This window comes from Polyodon spathula, chromosome 14 (genome assembly GCF_017654505.1).
Source record: "Polyodon spathula isolate WHYD16114869_AA chromosome 14, ASM1765450v1, whole genome shotgun sequence".
Taxonomy (NCBI): domain Eukaryota; kingdom Metazoa; phylum Chordata; class Actinopteri; order Acipenseriformes; family Polyodontidae; genus Polyodon; species Polyodon spathula.
This window is the reverse complement of record NC_054547.1, coordinates 38,491,610-38,514,554: the sequence shown is the minus strand read 5'-3', so window position 1 is coordinate 38,514,554 and position 22,945 is coordinate 38,491,610. Positions and strand designations below refer to the sequence as shown.

The window sequence follows — 22,945 nt, the reverse complement described above, 5'->3', positions numbered from 1 at the left end:
CAAGCTAACAAAGTATACTATTAATAAAACACCACGTCGTGAAAATTAATACATTACTGCAATTGTTAATGTTAAGATAAATAAACAATATTCTGTCAGACAAAAAGAGGAGACTTTTTCCTGTAATTTCTTTATATTCCTCTGTGCGTTTGATAAGTTCTGGGCTTGTGTGTTCACCTTTTTAATTCCAAGCAGTACCTTCTGTAGTCCTGGTATATTGAGTGAAACTTGATAAATTGTACTGCTATCAGTTCCAGAAATGTTCTCTATTTTCAAAACAAGATTTTTCAGGAATATTCCATATGAAACAGAAAAAAATAAACAAATGTAAACTATTTCGTTAACCAGTACTTACACAGAGCCTTGTCCCTGTAATACATGTCTGGAAGAACAAACCTAGAAAGCGAGAGAAGCACAGCCAGCTGGATGTTTGTTTTTGAAAAAGAGATTTTATTGTAAAGTACACAATCTAATGTCCCCCTTCACAATCAGAGTTACACAGAGGGTAAAGAGGCAACAAAACTTGTGCCAATCCAGGTTACACAGAGGGCAATGGGGAAACAAAACATGTGCCTGACTGCTTTACAACAGGTTGTAGGGCTTTTTCATCAAGCAGTTCTTGCTATTAGGAATGAAACAAGCAAACAAAGAAACGCCTGTCAAGCCAGGGTTGAATCGCAAGAGAGAATTTGTTTTATACATACAAATGCATTATTTACAACATAATATTGTATTGCCTATTTGTAATTTCCTGAAGTCTGTACTGCAGCGTCCTGATTTGTCAGACAGCCAGGAGAGCTCAATGATGCACCCTGAAGACTTTCAGCTCCTTCTAAACAGACACGTCTTCAAGCAAACTTATCCCAGCTGCACCACCTACCCCCCAGGATAGAGTCAACCAAACTCCCAGTCCGTCACACAAGGAAATGCACTTTATAACTGCATTTTCCTCCTCCTCCTCTTCCTGGTCTCTATTTCCTCCGTCTGCCCTTTCCAGCCTTCTGCTCCTTCCTCTTCATTCCCCTCATGTCCTTCTTCATCCTCCCGTCCACCACCTTGAACTGTCCCTTCACCCCGGCAGGTCGACGGACCTTCCTGCCCACACCTTTCTTAGACACCAGGTAGGTGACCTCTCGCTTCTCCTTACCGATCCCTGCCTTCTTATAGATACTGCAAGACAGGAGGAAAGGCAGAGTTAGTGTGTGTGTGTGTGTGTGTGTGTGTAGGGGAAGCAGTAAGATGGTAATACAGAACACAGTACAAATGCAACCTAGCAAAGTTGTATTACAACCTGTCGATCGGACGAGGATTATCTAAACAGGCTCTTAATGGGATAGATTATGTAACCAGAAGTCTGCTTCAGTGAAGAGGTATAATACCTTTCTGCTGTTGCTCTCAGCACTAAATGTATTTCTCCTATGTAATGGACACTTCTTTGCAGGGGTTACCTTTTCAGCTGAGCCATTTTCTCTCGCTCCGAGATGTCCACGGTGTTGACCACAGCCTCCGCCTTCTTTTTGGCCTGCTCCATCTTCTTCAGCGTCTAAGAGAGAGAAAAAGAATGAGTGAGTGGCAGGGATGAGAGATGAGAACAGCCACACTCCGACTGGAAGACGACCTGATCTGCAACCCTTAAAACCCAAGTATCCATTTCAAATAAAAAGAAAAATTGGCACTAGCTATTTCAAGCTTGTCATGTTACAACATGCCCTTTGTGTTTGGAAGCGGCCCGTGTCTAATACTCAAGGTGTGTTTGTGACAGTGCCCCGCACTCCTCTCCCCCGCTCCCCTCTTACCCTCTCGATACTCCCTGCTCCCCTCTTACCCTCCTCTTCTTGCGGGCCTTGGCCTCCGCCACTTTCTTGATGGGCCGGGCGTTGAGCTCTTTCCAGCGCTCCTTGTATTCCTCCACCAGCTCTTTAGTGACCTGGATCTTCCGCTGGTGGTGCTTCTTCTCGTCATCCAGAAACCATTCAGGAACCTCGTCCACCTCCTCATTGTATGCGTACCTACCACGCAAAGCACACGCACGTCATGTGGAGGCGACACGCAAAACACACACACATCATCACGTGGACATGACATGCGCAGAACAACCGGCTGGCTGAACATACGTGTACTTGACAGATAAACAGCAAACTGAACAAAGACTCGACACACAAACCCACATAAACCTGCCTTTTAATGTAGTAATAAAGTTCTGAACACATGCCGCTCAGCGCTCCCCTGGCTCTGGAGTCCAGGGAATGCTGATCGCCCAGCTGACCCTACCTGTTGAAGGACTGGTCAACAAGGTCTCGTTGTTTCTTCTTGGACGCGGCGATGATGGTGCCCAAAGCCAGTCCCTCGGGGTTCAGGATCCGAGCCTTCTTACCTGCGGACAGACAAAAAAAAAAAAATAAACTGTTTCAAAGCAGAACGATCAAGCACAAAAATGTAAACCACGAACAAAGTGTAATGGAAATGAAATACAGAATTCGAGACCAACAAAGGGTCTTTGAAGACAGAAGAGCAGTCTGTAATAACTGTGCACATTTCAAGATGTGCTGTCAGTGTAGCAATCTCATTGGGAGAGTGTGTCGTAATACACTAGGGTCACTCACTCGTGCTCTCTACAGGCACCACCTCGAAGTCCTGCTCCTCCCCCAGGCCTCTCTTCTCTCCTTTCATCCCTGGATTCCTCTTCATATCCTGGATTGCACTGCACACACACAACACAGGAAGGACTTAATTTCACGAAGCACCACACTGAGCTCCTATCCTATCAGACCGGCAGCATCTACACGTACTCCTTCCGGGATAACATCAAGGCTTTGCAAAGCCTTGCAAAAATCAATCATTGACCACAATTCTGGTCTCGGTTAGCGCTGCCACTATGTTAAGATAACTCAAGAGATTCAAGCAGGGCTACTGTATTGTAGAGCAAGTACTGGATATTGAGGTTTATATATTGGGATGTAAACACAGATCTTAAGCTAGCCTGTCAACAAGATGTGAACTCTGACCTTTCATCCTCGCTGCTGCTGGTATCATCGGAGTCGCTGTCTCCTCCTTCCTGCTGATCTTTGACCTGCGATGCTGCTCTAGCTTCCTGTTTAGTCTCCTCCCCTTCCTGATCAGTGGGTGTGGCTTTACTTTTCCCCTTCCCCTTCCTCCCATCCTCTCCTGAAACAACAATGGGAGAGGTAACCATATGAAATGAAAGCAGTCCATTAGCAGAGAACGTGCGCATTTATTTGTGGCTTAAGTCCATCTCTTTAATTACTGGGTGGTAAAAGCCACCCGTTATATAAAATAAAACTGCAGTTTTTTTCCGTACATACAGGTGAAATTTTGTCAATTGCCATCAATGCTGAGGTTTTAAATTAATATCAGATATCAATTCTAACAGTAATGTCGATAAGTCCTCCTGACCTGAGCCCTTTTCACTGTACAGTTTCTGGGTTTGTTTGATCTCAATGTCTGCATCAGCATCCAGATCAAGCTCTGTGAAAATATCCTGGAGAAAGAAACGACAGAGAAGAGTTTGAACAGGAACGGAAAAACACGAGGAAAATACAACTGTCAGACTGGGGAGGGGCGCACCTTGCCGAACCACAGGCTGGTCTCGCGGTCCCTCTTCTCACTCCTGTCCTCCAATTCCACCAGCAGCTCGTTCTTTTCATCCTCCTCCTCGTCCTGCAGCCCCCCCGCGAACGACACCCTGCAAATAAGAAGCAGACAGACGGGGAAGGTCAGGCATAGGAGCCCAGAAAAGATCACAGCAGCTAAAGGCATCTCAGTTAATAAAATAATGAAGTTGTGATCGTGTGACAAGGGACCGGCTCACACATTGATGGGGGGGGGGGGGGGGGGAGGTCTACACAAAATGTGAGGAATCCCGAGGGTTACAGGATAACCTGCAACATGAATTTTCTTGTCCTCAATTCCCTAGGAAAGCTAATGAATTATATATGCATGTTCAGCTGATCATCTGCACTCCAGGCCGTGTCTCGTACTTTTTGGCAGGCACGTTCTTCCTCTGCAGCTCTTTCTGTCGTTCCTGGATCTCATCCAGGTCATCGGAGTCGAGGTCGCTGGCCAGAGACACCTGATCATCCTCTATCTCCTCCTCCTGGTCAGACAGGTAGATGTCATCCTTCTCTCCTGCCCCGCCTTCCACCAGCACCGCGTCTGCGATCCTCATATCACCACGGGCAATCTCACTGAGAGTCTGAAAGAGGGAGACAGTGTCAGAGGGAGACAGACAGCTATACTTAGCAACCTCATTAGACCCTAAAATGCGCAGTTTAAGTGTACAGGAGATTGGGATAGGCATTCCTGGACCCTCAGTCAAGTCCATACCACAAGGAGTGATTGTGTGACATGCTGTTGTACTGGCCTAGGGGTGCTTTCCCTGTCTTGCCTTGGTCTTGGAGATGGTCTTCAGGGAGAACATTCCTGTTTCGCTGCCGTCGGCGATAGAGACGCCTGGCAGGTCCATCTTGAGCTCCACGCGTTCCCGCAGCTTCCTGCGCTCCTTCAGGATCTTCTTCTTCTTCCTGCCAGAAAAAAAAAGACAAAAAAAACACAAGCGCCCACATCACTTCCTGTTCCTGCTCAGGAGCATACCTATACATGGTTAAACAGGCACACAGACACCCTGTCCCGCACCTGCGCAGCTCTGCCACCTCCTCTGCTTTTATCTCTGCCAGTCTCTTCTCCATCTCTTCTTCGTCCTCTTCCTCCTCATCTTCTTTCCCCTTCTCTGGCTCAGCCTCCTTCCTCCCCTCCTTGCTGTCTTTCTCCTCTGTGTCACTCTCTTCATCACTGGAACCCAGGCTGTGGGGAGTAAAAGAATGAAGTGTGAGAAGGCACATAAGACAGAGTGCTAAAACAGGCCCAGCTGCAAGGACAGTCAAACAAGTTACCTGATCTCCTGGCCTAGTTCCTTCGCTTGATCTTTCAGTCTCTTTGCCAGGAACTTGCGCAACTTGCTTCTCCAGTTAAGAAGCGCTCTACAAATAGAGAACACAACGTGAGAGTCACAACAGGGCTCTGGGAACACAAGCACTGCTATTCCTGTCAAAGAGGGTTCGTGTCCAGGGCGTACCGGAGCTCCTTGCGCCCGAGCACCCTGACATCACGGCAGCACTCGCGGATCTCCACCGTGGTATCGGGGTGGGTCTCCAAGTCCTCGCTGTCAAACGTAATCTGAGAGAGAGAGAGATACACAGTAAATTTGTCCGTTTCAAACAGCTACCATCCCCATCACAGCTCTGGAGCCCCATCTTCCCCCGGCAGAGTTCTCTCGTCACCTCATTGGCCTTGCTCAGGAAGTCCACTGCATTCTCCGCCTTGACGAATTCCGTAACGGAGAAACGATGGTAGAGAGTCAAGTCACCATCTGTATATCCCTCAGCCTGAAAAAACAGCAGAGCAACCGTGAGAACTAGCTATGGCTGTGCACTGTTAACAGTGAACTGCACACAGAGAGCACCGCAACACAAACACACGCACAATCAGAAACACAGTAAACTGCACACAGATCACCGCAACACAAACACACAATCAGAAACACAGTGAAGTGCACACAGATCACCGCAACACAAACACACAATCAGAAACACAGTGAACTGCGCACACAGATCACAGGAACACAAACAGAAACACAGTGAACTGCGCACAGAGATCACAGGAACACAAACAGAAACAGTGGTGCCAGGACACACCCACACAGGGTTGGGGTCAATTCCCATTTTTAAAATAAATTCCAAGTCCTTCAAATGAATTTCTTGTAGTGGACTTTGAATTGATTAAAAGGGAATGGGGATTGGGACTGGGAAATGATTTTTAAAAGGAATTCACCCCACCATTGCACACATGCAAGCACACGGACACACGCATGCGCACACACACAGCCAGCACTGACCTTCGCTTTCTTGACTGGCACCAGATCACGGATGGTTTTGGCTTGCATCTCCACCTCCTTGAAGGCGTGTTTTGGGTCAAAGAATTTATTATCGATTTTATCTGGAGCCAGGTAACCTGAGGAGACACCATCACAACTATCATTAGAATAGCTACAGCAAGACTCTTAAACACACAAACAAAACACTAAACAGCAGGAGTCCTTTTTCCATCCCTGAGAGACCAGGGTGCAGAAACGCACCCCCCATCAAGAGAAAGGCTTTACCCTGACAGACGACAAAGATCTCAGCAGACTCGTTTCGGGAGGCCTGTGGCTTGGTGGCCTGGACCTTCTTAAAGAACTGCTGGAAGATCCACATTAAGGGCTGGTAATCCTTGGAGCGGAACACCTTGGTGATGAAACAGCCCCCCTTGGAGAGGAACTCCGTGGCCAGCTTCAGAGCCATGAGGGTAAGGTGAGCTGTGGGAGTCAGAAGAGAGAGAAGCCAGTCTGTTACACCAGGGCAGGACCAGTCAGTCACACTGAAACACCTTAGAGAGGAACTCACAAGCTAGTTTCAGAGAAGCAAAACAACACTAATGTATTTTCCAGTTAACAGAGCTCTGTGCCCTCATGGTTCGCAGTGTGTCACGGAGGCTACCTTGTGAATAGGCGTCGTATTGCCAGTTGGCTCCCACATTGGGAGCGCCATCATTCAGACAAACATCAACCTTCCAGGTCTGCAGCTCCTTTTTCAGGGCCTGGGGAGGAAGCATGTATTCATATGTGAATAACATTCATATTAATATTATTATTACCATTCTTACACACAGTGGAAGAGCAGGGAGCTACAGTCACTGCACAGCAGCTTGCTCACAGAGTCAAGCTGCTATCTGCGCCCCTTACCTGTCTGCATTTCTCTGTGGTGATGTCCTCCTGCAGGGTGACCACATTGGGAATGGGCTTGATAGGAACCAGGTCCACTCCTGAGAGAGAGAGAGAGAGAGAGAGAGAGAGAGAGAGAGAGAGAGAGAGAGAGAGACAGAGAGAGAGACTGTTATATGGAATCTTACTGTACAATTGACCAAGACTAGCTTAAACTGGTAGCAACCTAGAAAGGTGAACATCAGAATGGATAAACTCAACTCACCAATGACGAGACTGGAGACAGGCATGAACTTGGACGCCACCTGCAACCTGCAGACAGGGGAAGACAGTCAGAGCAGCAGCAAAACTACTACAATAAAGAAACTGAGCACTAGAAGCACGAACTGCACTGAAACGTACTTTCCAAGACATATTCAATCTTAGTAAGTGAAGATTTTAGTTAGTTAGTTTATAGATTTAATCTGTTGACGTGAAATTACATGAGACATGGCATTAGTGTACCGAAACAGCATCCCAGTTCATTACATTAGCCCACAGGACTGTGTCTCTGCGCCTGTGTCTCTTGTGTGTGTGTGCCTGTACTCACCATCCTCCTGGAGCAGCACACAGGTCTAGCACAGCTCGGGCTTTCTGAAGGAACTGAAACTTGCGGTTCAGCTGAATCAACTTGAAGGAGGATCGAGAGCGGTAACCTGAGAGAGAGAAACAGACAAGTAACATCAACACTGCACTGCACAGGGAATGCAATCAAACCGGGCCCTGCAGCAAAAGCACAGGGAATGCGATCCAACACTGGTACTGGAGCAAAAGCACAGGGAATGCGATCAAACACTGATACTGGAGCAAAAGCACAGGGAATGCGATCAAACACGGGCCCTGGAGCAAAAGCACAGGGAATGCGATCAAACACTGGTACTGGAGCAAAAGCACAGGGAATGCGATCCAACACTGGTACTGGAGCAAAAGCACAGGGAATGCGATCCAACACTGGTACTGGAGCAAAAGCACAGGGAATGCGATCCAACACTGGTACTGGAGCAAAAGCACAGGGAATGCGATCCAACACTGGTACTGGAGCAAAAGCACAGGGAATGCGATCCAACACTGGTACTGGAGCAAAAGCACAGGGAATGCGATCAAACACTGGTACTGGAGCAAAAGCACAGGGAATGCGATCAAACACTGGTACTGGAGCAAAAGCACAGGGAATGCGATCAAACACTGGTACTGGAGCAAAAGCACAGGGAATGCGATCAAACACTGGTACTGGAGCAAAAGCACAGGGAATGCGATCCAACACTGGTACTGGAGCAAAAGCACAGGGAATGCGATCCAACACTGGTACTGGAGCAAAAGCACAGGGAATGCGATCAAACACTGGTACTGGAGCAAAAGCACAGGGAATGCGATCAAACACTGGTACTGGAGCAAAAGCACAGGGAATGTGATCAAACACGGGCCCTGGTGGGAAAGCACAGGGAATGCGATCAAACACGGGCCCTGGTGGGAAAGCACAGGGAATATGAGAGAGTGAGAGAGAGCTAACAGTCAGGAAAAACAGAGCGGTTAGACCCAGTAGTCTTGAGTAAAAAGATCTACTGCTAGTAAGAAGCCATAAAAACACTGTTGGCAGTAGATTAACCCCGTCACAGCTGAAGAAAGAGCAATGCTGATATTGTACTGAGTACGCTTAGAGAAAGTGAAACGTGTGGCTGTGCAGACACTGGCAGCAGCGGAATCTGCCGCGGTCGTGCCAGTAGAAATCACGTAACACCAGCCATTGAGAAAAGCAAAATCAAAGGTAACTGCGGTATAATATCCCGAGTAATGATCCCATCCACACACGCTGTGTTGTATCAATAACGTCATTGCGACAAGTTGCCTTTTTAATTCTCCAACTGCAGGTAACAAAATATCTCAAAATGAAGCCCTCTCGCTAGCGAGGCACTGTTTTATTGTACATTAAAACCATCGACTTCTCTTACCTGTCTCCTTGGCCAAGTGGTAAAACTTATCCTTCCTGGTCTTTCCTACTTTCAGTTTCTTCCCCATGTCTCTGGCGACAGTGAGATATTATATACTGTTATTATTGCAGACCCGATCCGATCCGATCCGATCCGATCCACACAGCCCGACCCTCTGCCTGATTCTCACACGTGTGCTCCAAAGCATGAGGGACAACCTGCGCACCACGTCACCCGCTGAGGGGGGAAACGTCATCAACAGGCGTGTCAATATCAACCCACAACTTTATTGAAAAGCTAACAGAATAAAATACGAATATTTTTATTCAAATGTTATTCCATATGATGTTCTGCAGTTTTGTGGTAAACCTCACTCCTCAATAAAAGTTAATAAAAAATAACACTCCAACCTTTCGTTTGTCAGTGAAAGCAGTGAGCTTCCGGAGAATGGTTATAAAACGTCTCTCAGACGCCATCGGTGTTTGGCTTTAACACTTTGATTCGAGGTGTATTTATCAAATAGTCCACTAGAGGGAGCCACGGTGCATGGTGTAGGCGTCCAGTGAGAACTTCACACGAAGGACAGAATTCTGAACAGGTCATTGATGGAACAATACAATTAAAAAAACTATTGTGCAGAGGAATATCTAATCTCCCTTGCCTGGATACTATCAGCGTTGTGAGGCCCTTTTGAATTCTGTACATGCTAATCCATTCAAACTGTGTTGGATTGGATTGGATTGGATTGGTATCTGATACTCAGAAACTCCCTCAAAGCAAGCTCTACTGCTACAGCACAGTAGTTACTGAAGAGTTGGGACAGTGTGTATTGTCACAGATTGTGGAATGCTGGGAGTTATGTGATTGATTGTTTGTTGATTCACAGTTAGCTTTAATAATAGCCTGCTCATTTATTTTCATGCCTGCTGCCACAGCCAGGGTTGTGTCCCTGATTACAAAAGAGATGATCCCATGATGCCCATCACTGCCAAGGCTAATCAGCGACTTTCACTGAGAGAGAGAGAGAGAGAGAGAGAGAGAGAGAGAGAGAGAGAGAGAGAGAGAGAGAGAGAGAGAGAGAGGAGAGAAAGAGAGAGAGAGAGAGAGAGAGAGAGAGAGAGAGAGACAGTGAGAGAGAAGGATGGAGGGAACTGACTGGGAGAGAGGTAGTACAAGATCCAGAGTCAGGGATGGAGATATCGATAGGCACAGACAGTAAGAAAGAGTGATAGATGGATGGATAGAAGTAAAAAGAGTGATATAGAGAGAGGGATTAATCTCTTGCTCACATGCTGAGCTGGATTTTTCTCTCCATTGTAGTCAAAACAATGCAGTCTCGCAATGGAGGGCTTATAAGGGATAGGCAGAGGCAGACTGCGAACAACTGCAGAGAGAGAGAGAGAGAGAGAGAGAGATAAAAGAGGTATCTATCTATCCATCTATATTTATGTATGTCTGTCTGTCTATAATGTTGTCTACAAATATCTATTTCCAGGATTCAATTGACAATATATATATATAAGTGTAGGTTTTTCATTTTGCCACATTAGCATGGAATTTTCACCTTTCATCAGGAATAGAAGTTACAGTATTTAAAGATGAGCCCGGGGTCAGCTGCACCTTTAAACTTCCTTTAATTAACTCTTCATTAGCAAGTCAGTGTTTTGCAATATGGCAATGTGTTGTGCCGGTCATGTCTTTTTTCCCAGTTGATGGTTTTGCATGGACAAAGCAATCTTCATGAATGCAATGATCTGCCTGGCTGAGAGAGACCTCATACTTCTAACTAGAGATATCCTGTCTTGTCCTCTTTGCCAGTCTCTCTCTCATCTCACACTGAAACCCCTCTCTCCCTTTATTTCACTCTTCTGCTGTTCTCCTTTCTCCCTCCCTCCTCATAATTCTCCCCATCCCTGTCCTGCCTTTGCTCTTCTGTCTATCCTTTCTCTTTCTCTCCCTCTCCCTTTCCCTGTTTCCTTTCACCCACCTCTCCCCCTTGTAGTGAGTGTTGGAGGACTAAGCTATCCCACTCTGCTCTTCGATGCTGTACACTCTAGCTGGCGGGGGTGCACTCTGCGGTGTGGTGGCCCTGGTGCTGCTCATCGTTGCCACGGCGACCGATTTCTGGATGCAGTACCGCTATTCCGGGAGCTCAGCCAATCAGGGGCTCTGGAGGTTCTGCATCAACCACAAGTGCCACTCCCACACCATCACTGTCGGTAAGTCTGTCGGCTGTCAGGGTAATGATACGCACAAGAAAAGGCTGTCAATAAATGTGTGCACCACAGACTTATATAACTAAGGCATTAATGAAATAAGCTCATCAGCAGGTCATTCAGGATGATCTGATTCAAACCCATGACTCGGTGATAACCAGTAGAGGGGCTACAAGAGCCTCATTCTGTCAACCGCACACATCAAACTAACCTGCAGAGGGTGATGTGTCCCAGACCTGCAGCACCACGCCACTCTGTCTGGAGCAATGGGAAGTGTGCTAGTGCCACTGTCTTCAGCAGTAAGCTTGATACTTGTTTCTCTGCCGTTTGCATTGCTTTACTGACTCAACCAGCATGACCCCCGTTACCACATGGAGCAGCGTGGCGCTCTTTCTGTTCCAGTGCTATGAAACTCCCTGTGTCCCTGCAGCATTCTGGGACGCCACACGAGCCTTCATGCTGCTGTCGATGCTGAGCTGCTTCACCGGAGTCATCCTGGGGCTCAGCGCCTTCACCAACGGGGCTAAGAATAAGAGGGTGAAGATTGGGGGCATAGCGCTCTTATTGTCAGGTGAGGACTGGGAGAGGGCGAGGAAGGCACTGTCTGCTGTGGTAAAGACAGTGATCCTGAGGTGCTCTGTGCTTCACTTTTATACTAGGATCATCAGCACAGAGCTGTCATGTGCATTAAGGTCTCTCCCTCCTCTCTCTCTCTCTCTCTCTGTCTCTCTCTCTCTCTCTCTCTCTCTCTCTCTCTCTCTCTCTCTCTCTCTCTCTCTCGCAGGGTTCCTGGCTCTCCTAGCCCTCTCTATCTACACAGGTGTCACGGTTAATTTCTTTGGGAAGCGCTTTGTAGACTGGAGATTTTCTTGGTCCTATATCCTCGGCTGGGTGGCGATCATTCTCGCCTTCGCTGCTGGTAAGTCTACCCGTCTCTGTCTCTCACTGAGTCCTTCCCTGTCTGTCTCTGCTTTTCTGCTCCTAGCGTTCTCCATTTCTTCTAGTATTTTTATCAGTGATAATTAATGATGATTATTGATTCTCTTTATTATTATCACATATTTTTCGCAGGTATTTTTCAGCTCTGTGCTCATCAGAAGAATGGCACTGAGCCCACCGCCCCCAACGTGACTGACAGCTAGACCCCGCCCATCGACCTTACTGACTGACTAGAACACGCCCCCTTTACTGTGTCTGCCTGCTAGATCCCGCCCTCTCAATGTGACTGACAGATAGCCTGAGATAGCCTCTCAGCATGCTTTCTGAATGAGACATGATTATGAATACCTGCGATAGACCTGCGCTTGGACAGATCTGCAAAGAGCTGGATTGAAATCTGGATTAGATTGTCACAGATCTGAATGCATCACAATGTAATCTTGTGTGACTCCGAGGACTGGACTGAGGCGTCAGGGAAGCTGGGCCTGAAGGATGAAAGCCCAGTTCCTGGGATTATACGTAGGCTGCCCCTGGCTCTGTAGACACTGCTGGCTTTTGCAATAAAACCACCTCAGAGCACCACTGATGGCTTCCTACTTTATTTCCATCTGATAGGCATTGGAGATGTCTGTTCTCATGGGCAGGAGGGATTACCCCACATTACTGAAACAGAGGCAAGAGGGTGGGGCTGGTGTGTGGGTGTGTGTGTGTGTGTGTGTGTGTGGGTGGGTGTTATATACAAGATTGCATAAATCTGGCCAGTGAATCACTCCAGAAGAGAGTTACAGCTTTCAGCTTTTATTTCAGTTCAACACAGATAAAAGAAAGTGCATGACAGATTGAAGAGGTATATATCAAATCAAACCCTGTCCACCCATTAATACAGACAACCCCCAGACTCCCGGGGGCAGAGGAGCTAGGAGAACACATTTAAACAAAAACAACAACAACAACAACAGAACCGGTCTAAAAGTTCAGGAGCAACTCGGATCACAAACACAATACAGACTTTTAAAAATAGGTTTTAATGAGAAGCTTTAGGGGTTTTCTGTTCTTGGTCAACAAGCAAGACTATATAAACTGCACACAGTTAGATTTCAGCGCTATCTGCTGGAATAAACCCCTGGACTTCATTTGTGTGCATCACCTATTCGTTTCTCAAACATGTATCCTTGTGTACAACCAGTCATTGTCTATATTTTCTATTTTATACTGGAGCTAAGGCTTTGTAAATCCTGTGCATGACCCTTCCTTTAGTAGAAGCACAGGCAGGGTTAGGGCTAATGTCCAGTGAACACCATTAGTGTCAAGCAGGGGGTTGAACCGGGGCAAATGAATCCTAGTTAATTTGTTATGCTTTCAGTTGTCAATTAATTAAATACCCCACTGCATATAGGTATTGCATCAACCTGCAGCTGCCGTTGGTCACCAGTAATTTTATATAGACTTCTATATGGTAAGAGGCAGGAGCTAAACATGTAACTCATATACCTGAACACACACACACACACACACACTCATGCAGCATGCACGCACGCACAAACCCTCATCTTCAATGTAAGACCAGCCTCAACCCCCAGCCCTGGTTTTATCAGACAGCTTGTGCTGCAGTCACTGCCTCTGTATGGTGTTGTTCAGTCCAGCTCGTAGGAGACGTCGGGGGTTAGTGAGGGAGGAGTTGAGGTGTACCTCCCTTTTATTATGAGAGAGACCCCCCCATCCCCTCCCCCTGCTTCCTGCCCCAGGCAGCATCTACACTGAAACAAGATATACAATGAAATACAATTGAACACTTTACACCACAGTACAACAGGAATGACTTTAATCCTGGTTTTCTGCACTGAGGAAACACTGAGAGACAGGAAGGGAAACTACTGAATCTGCACTGCAGCTGAATAAACCAGAGGTGCTTAGTGCAAACACTGCCATCTAGGGTTTAAATAATATACTTACAAGTAAGACTGTACTGTAGTTTAGATGAGATCAATCAACAGGGGAAAGTGCCTGCAAGCATGTGTCCAAATCCCAAAAAAGAAATCAGATGTGCTACTCAGGTTTTGTTTGGGGTTTTGTTCCTTACCACACTTGGATGGAATGTCCAGAGGCACCAGGTTCCTGTTACAAAGATGGACAAAGGCAGCTGTCAGGCTGCAGGAGGTCCTGTCTGCGTTGGGCCTGCATGTGCTGCTTATACACAGTTTATAGAATGGAGCCGGGTCCACCTACAGAGAGGGAAAGGGGGTTCAGCACTGAACACAGGACCCTGGCACTCGCTCATACACCAGAGACTAGAGAGAGGGAAAGGGGATTCAGCACTGAACACAGGACCCTGGCACTCGCTCATACACCAGAGACTAGAGAGAGGGAAAGGGGGTTCAGCACTGAACACAGGACCCTGGCACTCGCTCATACACCAGAGACTAGAGAGAGGGAAAGGGGGTTCAGCACTGAACACAGGACCCTGGCACTCGCTCATACACCAGAGACTAGAGAGAGGGAAAGGGGATTCAGCACTGAACACAGGACCCTGGCACACGCTCATACACCAGAGACTAGAGAGAGGGAAAGGGGATTCAGCACTGAACACAGGACCCTGGCACTCGCTCATACACCAGAGACTAGAGAGAGGGAAAGGGGGTTCAGCACTGAACACAGGACCCTGGCACACGCTCATACACCAGAGACTAGAGAGAGGGAAAGGGGGTTCAGCACTGAACACAGGACCCTGGCATTTGCAAACACACAGTTCCCTTCTCAAAATAGTCCAGGAGTGGTTTTAAGAGCCAATCAGTGGCATCTTTGACCCATTAATTATCTTTTTTTTTTCTTTAATAATCTGTATTGATGTCATTTGATATATGACATTGAGACATCAAAATGAGAGGATGTTATCAGAACAATAGCGTTAAACACAACATGTAAATAAGAGGACAATGGCATGTAATGGGTTAAGCCCTGGCTTGCGGTAGTTCAGAGAGGGATCAGCTGCTAGGACTCGGACAAGCATGGCCCTGATATCATGACTCTGTTGAAGCACAGGGAGCTCACCACTCTGAAACAGTTCCTCAGGGGGGAGTAGGCATCTCTGAAGAGAGCTTTGCAGGTGTGCTGGCTCACTGCAGCTGGGCAGCTCTTGGGCTTCTTGCTGTTCGAACGACACTGAGATCCGACCTGAGGAAAGACAGGCTGCTGTGAATGCTGAAGTGACAGAGCAGTCTGGAGACGAGCAGCGGCATCAAGCCCTGTCTCTGCTGATATTGAAGAAGAAGACCGCACACAGCATCAACTGGGACAGTACCTTCCATCACACAGAGTCTAATGTCAATAAAGAGCAATACAAGCACTTTGAACTTTGAACTGCTGGGTTTTGACAGGTTCCTTGTTTAAATAATAAGTTGAGTTCAATTCAGTTCAACTCAAAGCAAGGCTAGTGGATGAGGTCTGATGCAGTGTACCTGCCAGCTCTGGATAAAGTGTGGGATACTGTCTGTGTGGGAGTGGTCAGGCTGAGTGAACTCATTCGCAGCTTCATTGTCATTGGTCCCGAAAAGGCCAGCTGAGACTCCTGATCAGGATACAGAGAGGAGAGACATGGATTAAAAAACTCAGCACTGGATACCTGAATCAGGAAAACGCAGGTGAGGAGAAGCACTGACTGAATTAAAAACACAGAGCAATAACATTACTGTGCTGTGTGAATCAGAACGATCCAAACAAGCACTATACGAGCGTTCAAGAGCGCACAAGGGCACACTCGTCACTATATCCTCTTCAGTCACTGTGTGCATAAATGTACCCTGTTGTTAAGTCTCCTATCTATGTATCTATTTTAGAATGCTTTTTTTTTTTCAAAGTTTTCTCAGGGCAACTTTACAAACTCCATAGAGTTCACACAAACTGTTTTAAATGTTCTAAAAATGAAAATAGAAGATGGTGACCGAAGGGAATATTATCCGTTCCTGAGAGCGGAAATGAAGAAGGTTCTGATTCGGAATCCCTGGGAGCTGCAGAAGCATGTGCATTAGAGGAGTGTAGAGCCATACAACATGGAAATAAGATCTTAAAGAATTGCTGTCATTCCACTGTGTAAGCCCTGATTGGAGAGACACTGCACGTCAGTTGCTGGGATGCTAGCCTCTATGCTGACGTCTTTACTCAGTTCAGTACTGACCATGCTGCCAGCCACTCAGAGTCAGGGTACAGAAGCTGTGGTGCTTGTCACATGACACGGTCACCCCGTTCTGATTTGTCATCGTGATTTGATTGCCGTCTTTTCTGACAGTCACTCCATTTTTGACCAGGGGCAAGTCAGCTGGGCTACAGGCCACCTCCACCTGGCAACCAAAAACCAAACCCAATCAGAACCCTGCTTCACCGTACAGAATAGCCCTGTTTAAACCTCAAGCCTCAATGCGGTAACAGAGATTTATTTCATTAATTTGTATTCCATTATTCACCATTTCAGAAGCAAACTGGATTGCTTTGCAATAAGCAACAAGTTCAGCTACATTCATAGCTAATATACAGATAACAGTTCTTCATTTAGAAACACTGAAAGAACAGTAATACATTCAGTGGCACTAGAAGTCTCTCTCAATGTCTTCAATCTGTTTGTATAATGCATGCACTCATGTAACAGTCATTCAAGCAGATTTGCACAGTACATTTAGCTTCAGTTCCAGTTGAAGTATAAAAATAAAAGTAATATTGCATGACTGCTCTCTGAATGTGAGAGGTCTGGACAAGGTTCTAGAGGGTCACTGAGCTGTGTACTGTACCCGCGGGCCAGGCAGGATGGTGACGGCAGTCTGGTTCATCTCCAGGTGTAGAGATCGTCTCCCCCCTGGCTCCTGCCTCAGCAGCACAGTGAAGCTGTCCCGAGTGAAATCCTGGGCCAGGACCGCACTGCACTTCCCTGCCACCTCAAACACCTTCCCATCGAACGACACAACAAAGCGCCCCTCTATCAGCACGGCATGGTCTGAAACACACAAACAGGGGCTGTGCTGGAGGATGCAGATCAGCATTACTGCACTGGAGCTCACAGCTCTGAGTGTGAGGAGCTGAGACACACTGTGGCACGGAAATCATTAGTAAGCATGGAGAGAGAAGCATACAGGTATGACATTAAATAATAGTTGCAATGCCATCAATATTCTAAAACCTCCACTGTTACCAAACATACCAAACATTGGGCAGCTGGCTTTTTTGAGCAAAATAAACACATAGAGGATATCAAATCTCTTGTCAAAGCGCCCCATTGAACCTTGAGTTATTTCAGACACGTTATGTATTACACTGGTGTTAACATTCATTCTTCTCATAACCCCTGAGTCCGCACTTCAGATAGTTTTACTAGCTAAAGGCTTGCAAGGGGAGGGAGCGGCTGCAGTCAGAGTTACACAGTGACAGGTGAAGGGACAGGGTTAGGGGACTCACGTTCGAAGGGGCTCTCCATCATCCTCCTCTTGAGTCGGTAGTATTCCGCGGCAGGGCTCAGGCTGCCCAGCTCCCTCAGGGGTCTCATCAGCCTCTCCTCCAGCAGGAAGGCAGTGATGTTGGACAGGCTCAGCTCAGCATCCCCTCCAGGCAGCACGGGCAGCCTCACTGCCACCGTGCCATTACTGAGAAACAAGGGTTTAATACAGAGACTGAGCCAGGTCTGCTCTGCTTGAGCTGGGCTAGAGAACTGCAAAGAGCCAGCTCAGAAAGGAAAAGACATCTCATACCAGGAACATGGTCAGCTACACGTGAACTGACTTTTATGAAAAGAGCAATATGCTTGTAGCATGTGTTTGGCTTTGCATGGTTAACCAAGTTCCTGAAACTGCTTTACCATCTGTGCTTCACCAATGTGTTCACCATGCGTTCTATGTGCTTTCCTCCACCTCACCGAGTGCACACTGCCTTGCTCTACCTGGCTGTGTATCTGTAGAGCTCTGCCAGAGATTTCCGGATCCTGCTCACAGCCCTGGACAGCTTTGTATCGGTCCACTTCAGCACCTGCTGTGCAGCCTGTACACAGAGAGGACAAGCAAGACAAGCAGAGATAGAAATACTGAATGTGCTTTTCACAGTACAATGCATTCTGGTACTAGTCATTCTGCAATTCTTAAAGAAAAGAGATAAAGGTAAAAAGATACCAGAATGGGATGAGAGTTAACCCTTATACATTTAGCATGCTTTCCCATACCACTCTGTCCTCTGCAATGCTTACCTGTGCTTTACCATGCTTTCACTATGGCTACACCTTGCTGTGCTTTTACAAGGGACAAACCCTGCCCCAGACTGTTCCGATGCACATGGACTGACGTGGTCCCCCTTGGTGTAACTGTGGGGATGTACTGTCTGTACGAGACGCTGCTTCTTAGTGAGGCTGGATGAGAATAGCTGTTGGTCTCACTGTGAGATGTGTGTCAGTCTGGTTGCTGTGTGTTAATGGTTGCTGGCTGATATATGTGTGAATGGTTGCTGGTTGTTGGTTGATGTGTGTGTGAATGGTTGCTGGTTGCTGTGTGTGTGTGAATGGTTGTTGGTTGATGTGTGTGTGAATGGTTGCTGGTTGCTGTGTGTGTCTGTGTGTGAATGGTTGCTGGTTGTGTGTGTGTGTGTGTGTGTGTGTGAATGGTGTGTGTGTGTGTGTGTGTGAATGGTTGCTGGTTGTGTGTGTGTGAGTGTGTGTGTGTTGGTGGGTGTGTGTGTGATGGTTTGCTGGTTGCTGTGTGTGTGAATGGTTGCTGGTTGTTGGTTGTTGTGTGTGTGTGGTTGGGTTGCTGTGTGTGTGAATGGTTGCTGGTTGATGTGTGTGTGTGTGTGAATGGCTTGATGTGTGTGTGTGTGTGTGTGTGTGTGTGTGTGTGTGTGTGTGTGTGATGTGTGTGTGTGGTTGCTGGTTGCTGTGTGTGTGACTGGTTGCTGGTTGATGTGTGTGTGTGAATGGTTGCTGGTTGATGTGTGTGTGTGAATGGTTGCTGGTTGCTGTGTGTGTGAATGTGTTGTGTGTGTGTGTGTGTGGTTGCTGGTTGATGTGTGTGTGAATGGTGGTTGCTGTGAGTGTGTGGTGTGTGGTGTGTTGGTGTGTGTGGTGTGAATGGTTGTGGTTGATGGTGTGAAGGTTGTTGTGTGTGTGTGTGAATGTTGTGGTTGCTGGGTTGCTGGGTGTGTGTTTGTGGTGTGTGGTGTGTGTGTGAATGGTTGCTGGTTGCTGTGTGTGTGTGTGAATGGTTGCTGGTTGACACATCCCCACACTGATGTGTGTGTGTGTTGTGTGTGTGTGTGTGTGTGTGTGTGTTGTGTGTGTGTGTGTGTGAATGGTTGCTGGTTGATGTGTGTGTGTGAATGGTTGCTGGTTGCTGTGTGTGTGTGTGTGAATGGTTGCTGGTTGCTGTGTGTGTGTGATTACTTGCTGGTTGCTGTGTGTGTGTGATTGGTTGCTGGTTGCTGTGTGTGTGTGATGGTTGCTGTGTGTGTGTGATTACTTGCTGGTTGCTGTGTGTGTGTGATTACTTGCTGGTTGCTGTGTGTGTGTGATTGGTTGCTGGTTGCTGTGTGTGTGTGATTGGTTGCTGGTTGCTGTGTGTGTGTGATTACTTGCTGGTTGCTGTGTGTGTGTGATTACTTGCTGGTTGCTGTGTGTGTGTGATTACTTGCTGTGTGTGTGTGTGTGATTACTTGCTGGTTGCTGTGTGTGTGTGATTACTTGCTGGTTGCTGTGTGTGTGTGATTGCTTGCTGGTTGCTGTGTGTGTGTGATTACTTGCTGGTTGCTGTGTGTGTGTGATTACTTGCTGGTTGCTGTGTGTGTGTGAATGGTTGCTGGTTGCTGTGTGTGTGTGATTACTTGCTGGTTGCTGTGTGTGTGTGATTACTTGCTGGTTGCTGTGTGTGTGTGCTTACTTGCTGGTGACTCACCGTGTCCAGGCCCCTGGTGAGGAGCTGCAGTGCTCCGTGGATGTGCTGCCTCAGCCACACCTCCTTGATGAGGACGGGTAGTCGGGACTCCAGCCCCCCCAGGACTTCATGCACCCACTCCCTCCACACCTCGTCCAGGGCCCTCAGAGTCACGTCCTGATAGGCGTCCTTCAGAGTGCCCAGTGGCCCTGTGAGACACACCCATCACTCACAACACACATCCCACAGCCCTTTCCAACAGTCCTGCTTGCTGCCTCATACTAATGGCCCTGCCTAGCTTGCCATTATAAAGGCAATTACGATAGTTTAGCCTGGTTTGCTATACTTATGAATATGCTTTACCATACCTCACTATTCTGTACAATACTTACATATGCTTTACCATGCTTTCACTTTGCTTTATTACACTTTGTTATGCTTTTAAAATGGGAAACTTTTATAAAGGTACTATAAAAGTATTAGAACTCTATGATGCTTTATTCCATCCAAATTAATTTCAGAATAGCTGCTATCCTGTGTTCTATTCCATTAAATATTGGATTCTGTTAGTACTAGAAATTCCAAAGGATTTCCAGACAGCAGCTGGAATGGCGCATCTTGCACAACACTGTGAACAGGTTTGTTCCACAGCACCAATGCTCGCAGCTTTGACCAGCGGGTGTTGCTGTTGCTCTTACTTTTCAGCTCATCCTGCATCTGCTGCAGTGTCTTCTGAATCCTCTGGAGGTAGCGCGGCAGCCCCTGTGTGAGGGCGTCTCTGAGCCAGCTCTGCCCCCACGCCGGTGAGCCAGCCCGGCCCGAGTTCTCGACCAGCCTGCCTGCTGCCTGAGTCAGCCGGAGAGGATATCCAGACAGCTCCAACAGCAAGTCAGTGTGCTGCACCTGCACAGCACAGCCGACAAGAGAGAGAGAGACCCACAGCCAGTCAGTGTGCTGCACCTGCACAGCACACCACAGCCAACAAGAGAGAGAGAGAGAGACCCACAGCCAGTCAGTGTGCTGCACCTGCACAGCACAGCACAGCCAACAAGAGAGAGAGAGACCCACAGCCAGTCAGTGTGCTGCACCTGCACAGCACACCACAGCCAACAAGAGAGAGAGAGAGACCCACAGCCAGTCAGTGTGCTGCACCTGCACAGCACAGCACAGCCAACAAGAGAGAGAGAGACCCACAGCCAGTCAGGGTGCTGCACCTGCACAGCACAGCATCTCAAACAAGCAGAGGGAGCTGCTATAGTGAGTCTCTGAACAGAACCTTGGAACACTCAAACCAAATGTAACCGGGAACAGAACCTTGGAATATAATTTTAGATATATATATATCGATATATATATATATATATATATATATAATGTATATAAGATATTTATTTATATATAGCAGAGTATAAGCAGCAATTTTATGGTAACCAAAACATAGCTTGTATTTGAAATATAGTTAATGAACTAAACTATAATGTCTGTAATCAATCATATGTGCATCTTGCCAGGGCTGCCTATGGAAGTAGTTTCTGTACTGGAGGGTCAGTGACACAGTTTCAGAGCAGATAATGAACTCACGTCTCTCCTGAGCTCCAGCAGCTTGCTCTCCAGCTGCCTGCTCTTGTCCAGGAGCCTGGTCTTCAGCTGGGAAGAAACCTCAGCAAGTCTGGCCTGCAAGAGACCCAGGATTGACATCCTGCTTTAGAAAAGTGTTTTCACAGGATAATATCAATAATCACTCCTGTGCTAGAGGTTACACGGCCTGGGAAGTGCAAGTATAACAGACTACCTGAAAGTAAGGCATACAAACTGAAAACGTTCTTTAACATTTTTTGTGTTTTGAATTTAATGCAATAATGTGTGTTTCTTTCAATATTGCACATGTGAGCCTAACAGCACACAGCGAATGGAAGTGCACATCTGGTGAGATTTATGGAATGGTTTCATTATCTCTCACGAGTGTCTAGGAGAACTCCAGCACCCTCTCCTGGTTACCTCGGCTGTTTGCAGGCCCTCTCTGCTTCCCTGTGCCCACAGGTTCAAACTCCCATTCACCAGACTGAGAGAGACGTGTCCCAGAGTCCCCTGTTTCACCCTGTCCACACAGCGAGACACGTCCACCTCAAACTGCCGTTGTCCCTCTGAACAGACAGACAGCTCCAGGCCGTCCTCACCCACCTCCCCTGCACAAAGAACAAGAGTAAGTGCAGAAGGAAAGCATCAAACCTGCACACATAACCATGCAATATACCAGTGAAGTGCAAGCCCAAATACGAATAGCAGCACTGTAGCAGAAATATTGTTATCAGCATTAGAAAGGTGCTGTAATACACCTTTAAGAGAAGGTGCCCTTAAGTACAGTACAAATACATAAAGAGCATTCCTGTTCTAACACTACATACAGAATCTGCCGTGTGACTGGGGACAGTTCTGGGGAAAAAGGGGATTAGGGGTCATTATAGGATTAATTTTTTATAATACTCTTGTCATGCCTGTGCTAACATGACAGTTTCTGTACTGTTACAGTAATTCAAAACTATGATATTTTTAATAGTTGAAAAAGTACTGAAGTAATCTAAAACAATTAATAATACTGTTATAAAATGGATAGCATTTGTACCATGGCTAAAGAGGATTCAATCAGAGAGAGAAACAGAGTCAGGCAGTTTTCACACTGCAGTGCTGCTATGCACTGGGAATGTATCTGGTTCAGACTGTACTGTACCGTTGGTGTAGCCGGCGAAGGCCTGTAGACACCGGCTGTCCCGCAAGACCCACAGCGTGACCCTGTCCCGGTGGTCCAGGCTCCCCACCAGCAGGATGTGGTTCTGGAGGAGTGAGGAGGTCAGCTTGCCTGCCAGGACCAGCTGCACATCAGCACAGCCCTGCAGCTGGAACACGAACACAAACACCACACATGCACACTGGGGCTGGAGTATTGTTTTAGCAATAAGATCTGCCTGAGAATCACAGTTCAGCTTGGCATAACAGCCCCTCAGCCTCATCAGGGCCTCCTGACTCAAGGGATTCAGGCAATGCTCAGTCAGAGGAATGCATATTCTTTAAAATTTGTATTATACCAAATGTGATTTATTTTTGGCCTTTTATCGCATTAATCATCAAGGATGTACAAAACTTGAGCTTGTGTAATTTAAA

At 47.1% G+C, this 22,945-nt stretch overlaps 3 protein-coding genes across 6 annotated transcripts in view; 1 reads left to right on the top strand and 2 right to left on the bottom strand.

Moving 5' to 3' along the window:
* Window positions 1–429: 429 nt before the first annotated feature.
* ftsj3 (FtsJ RNA 2'-O-methyltransferase 3) lies at window positions 430–8,916 on the bottom strand. The gene is made up of 21 exons (XM_041270947.1): window positions 8,764–8,916; window positions 7,365–7,470; window positions 7,041–7,087; window positions 6,797–6,876; window positions 6,552–6,651; window positions 6,176–6,370; window positions 5,912–6,027; window positions 5,298–5,402; window positions 5,093–5,193; window positions 4,911–4,997; window positions 4,654–4,821; window positions 4,406–4,541; window positions 3,999–4,213; window positions 3,586–3,703; window positions 3,415–3,499; window positions 3,006–3,165; window positions 2,604–2,701; window positions 2,272–2,374; window positions 1,826–2,009; window positions 1,449–1,543; window positions 430–1,170 (listed from the first exon to the last, which is right to left on the bottom strand). The coding sequence occupies exons 1-21, from the start codon at window positions 8,828–8,830 to the stop codon at window positions 972–974; spliced, it is 2,565 nt and encodes an 854-aa protein (XP_041126881.1). The 5' UTR covers window positions 8,831–8,916; the 3' UTR covers window positions 430–971.
* A 976-nt stretch (window positions 8,917–9,892) lies between these two features.
* On the top strand, window positions 9,893–12,470 carry lim2.2 (lens intrinsic membrane protein 2.2). The gene is made up of 5 exons (XM_041271304.1): window positions 9,893–10,165; window positions 10,745–10,961; window positions 11,389–11,529; window positions 11,743–11,877; window positions 12,030–12,470. Exons 2-5 carry the CDS (start codon window positions 10,784–10,786, stop codon window positions 12,098–12,100), a joined length of 525 nt encoding a protein of 174 aa, XP_041127238.1. The 5' UTR covers window positions 9,893–10,165; window positions 10,745–10,783; the 3' UTR covers window positions 12,101–12,470.
* A 216-nt stretch (window positions 12,471–12,686) lies between these two features.
* Window positions 12,687–22,945, bottom strand: part of LOC121326918 — a 51,420-nt gene continuing 41,161 nt past the window's right edge. The window contains exons 62-74 of one of the 4 annotated variants that reach the window (XM_041270570.1): window positions 22,515–22,680; window positions 21,785–21,972; window positions 21,368–21,460; window positions 20,485–20,689; window positions 19,808–19,995; window positions 17,815–17,912; window positions 17,337–17,521; window positions 16,676–16,878; window positions 16,069–16,231; window positions 15,353–15,462; window positions 14,946–15,068; window positions 13,978–14,119; window positions 12,687–13,654 (exon numbers count right to left, since the gene is read on the bottom strand). In XM_041270570.1, coding sequence (XP_041126504.1) covers window positions 13,650–13,654; window positions 13,978–14,119; window positions 14,946–15,068; window positions 15,353–15,462; window positions 16,069–16,231; window positions 16,676–16,878; window positions 17,337–17,521; window positions 17,815–17,912; window positions 19,808–19,995; window positions 20,485–20,689; window positions 21,368–21,460; window positions 21,785–21,972; window positions 22,515–22,680 — 1,869 coding nt within the window. In that variant the 3' untranslated portion in view covers window positions 12,687–13,649. The other 3 variants (XM_041270569.1, XM_041270568.1, XM_041270571.1) reach the window with 3 other exon arrangements.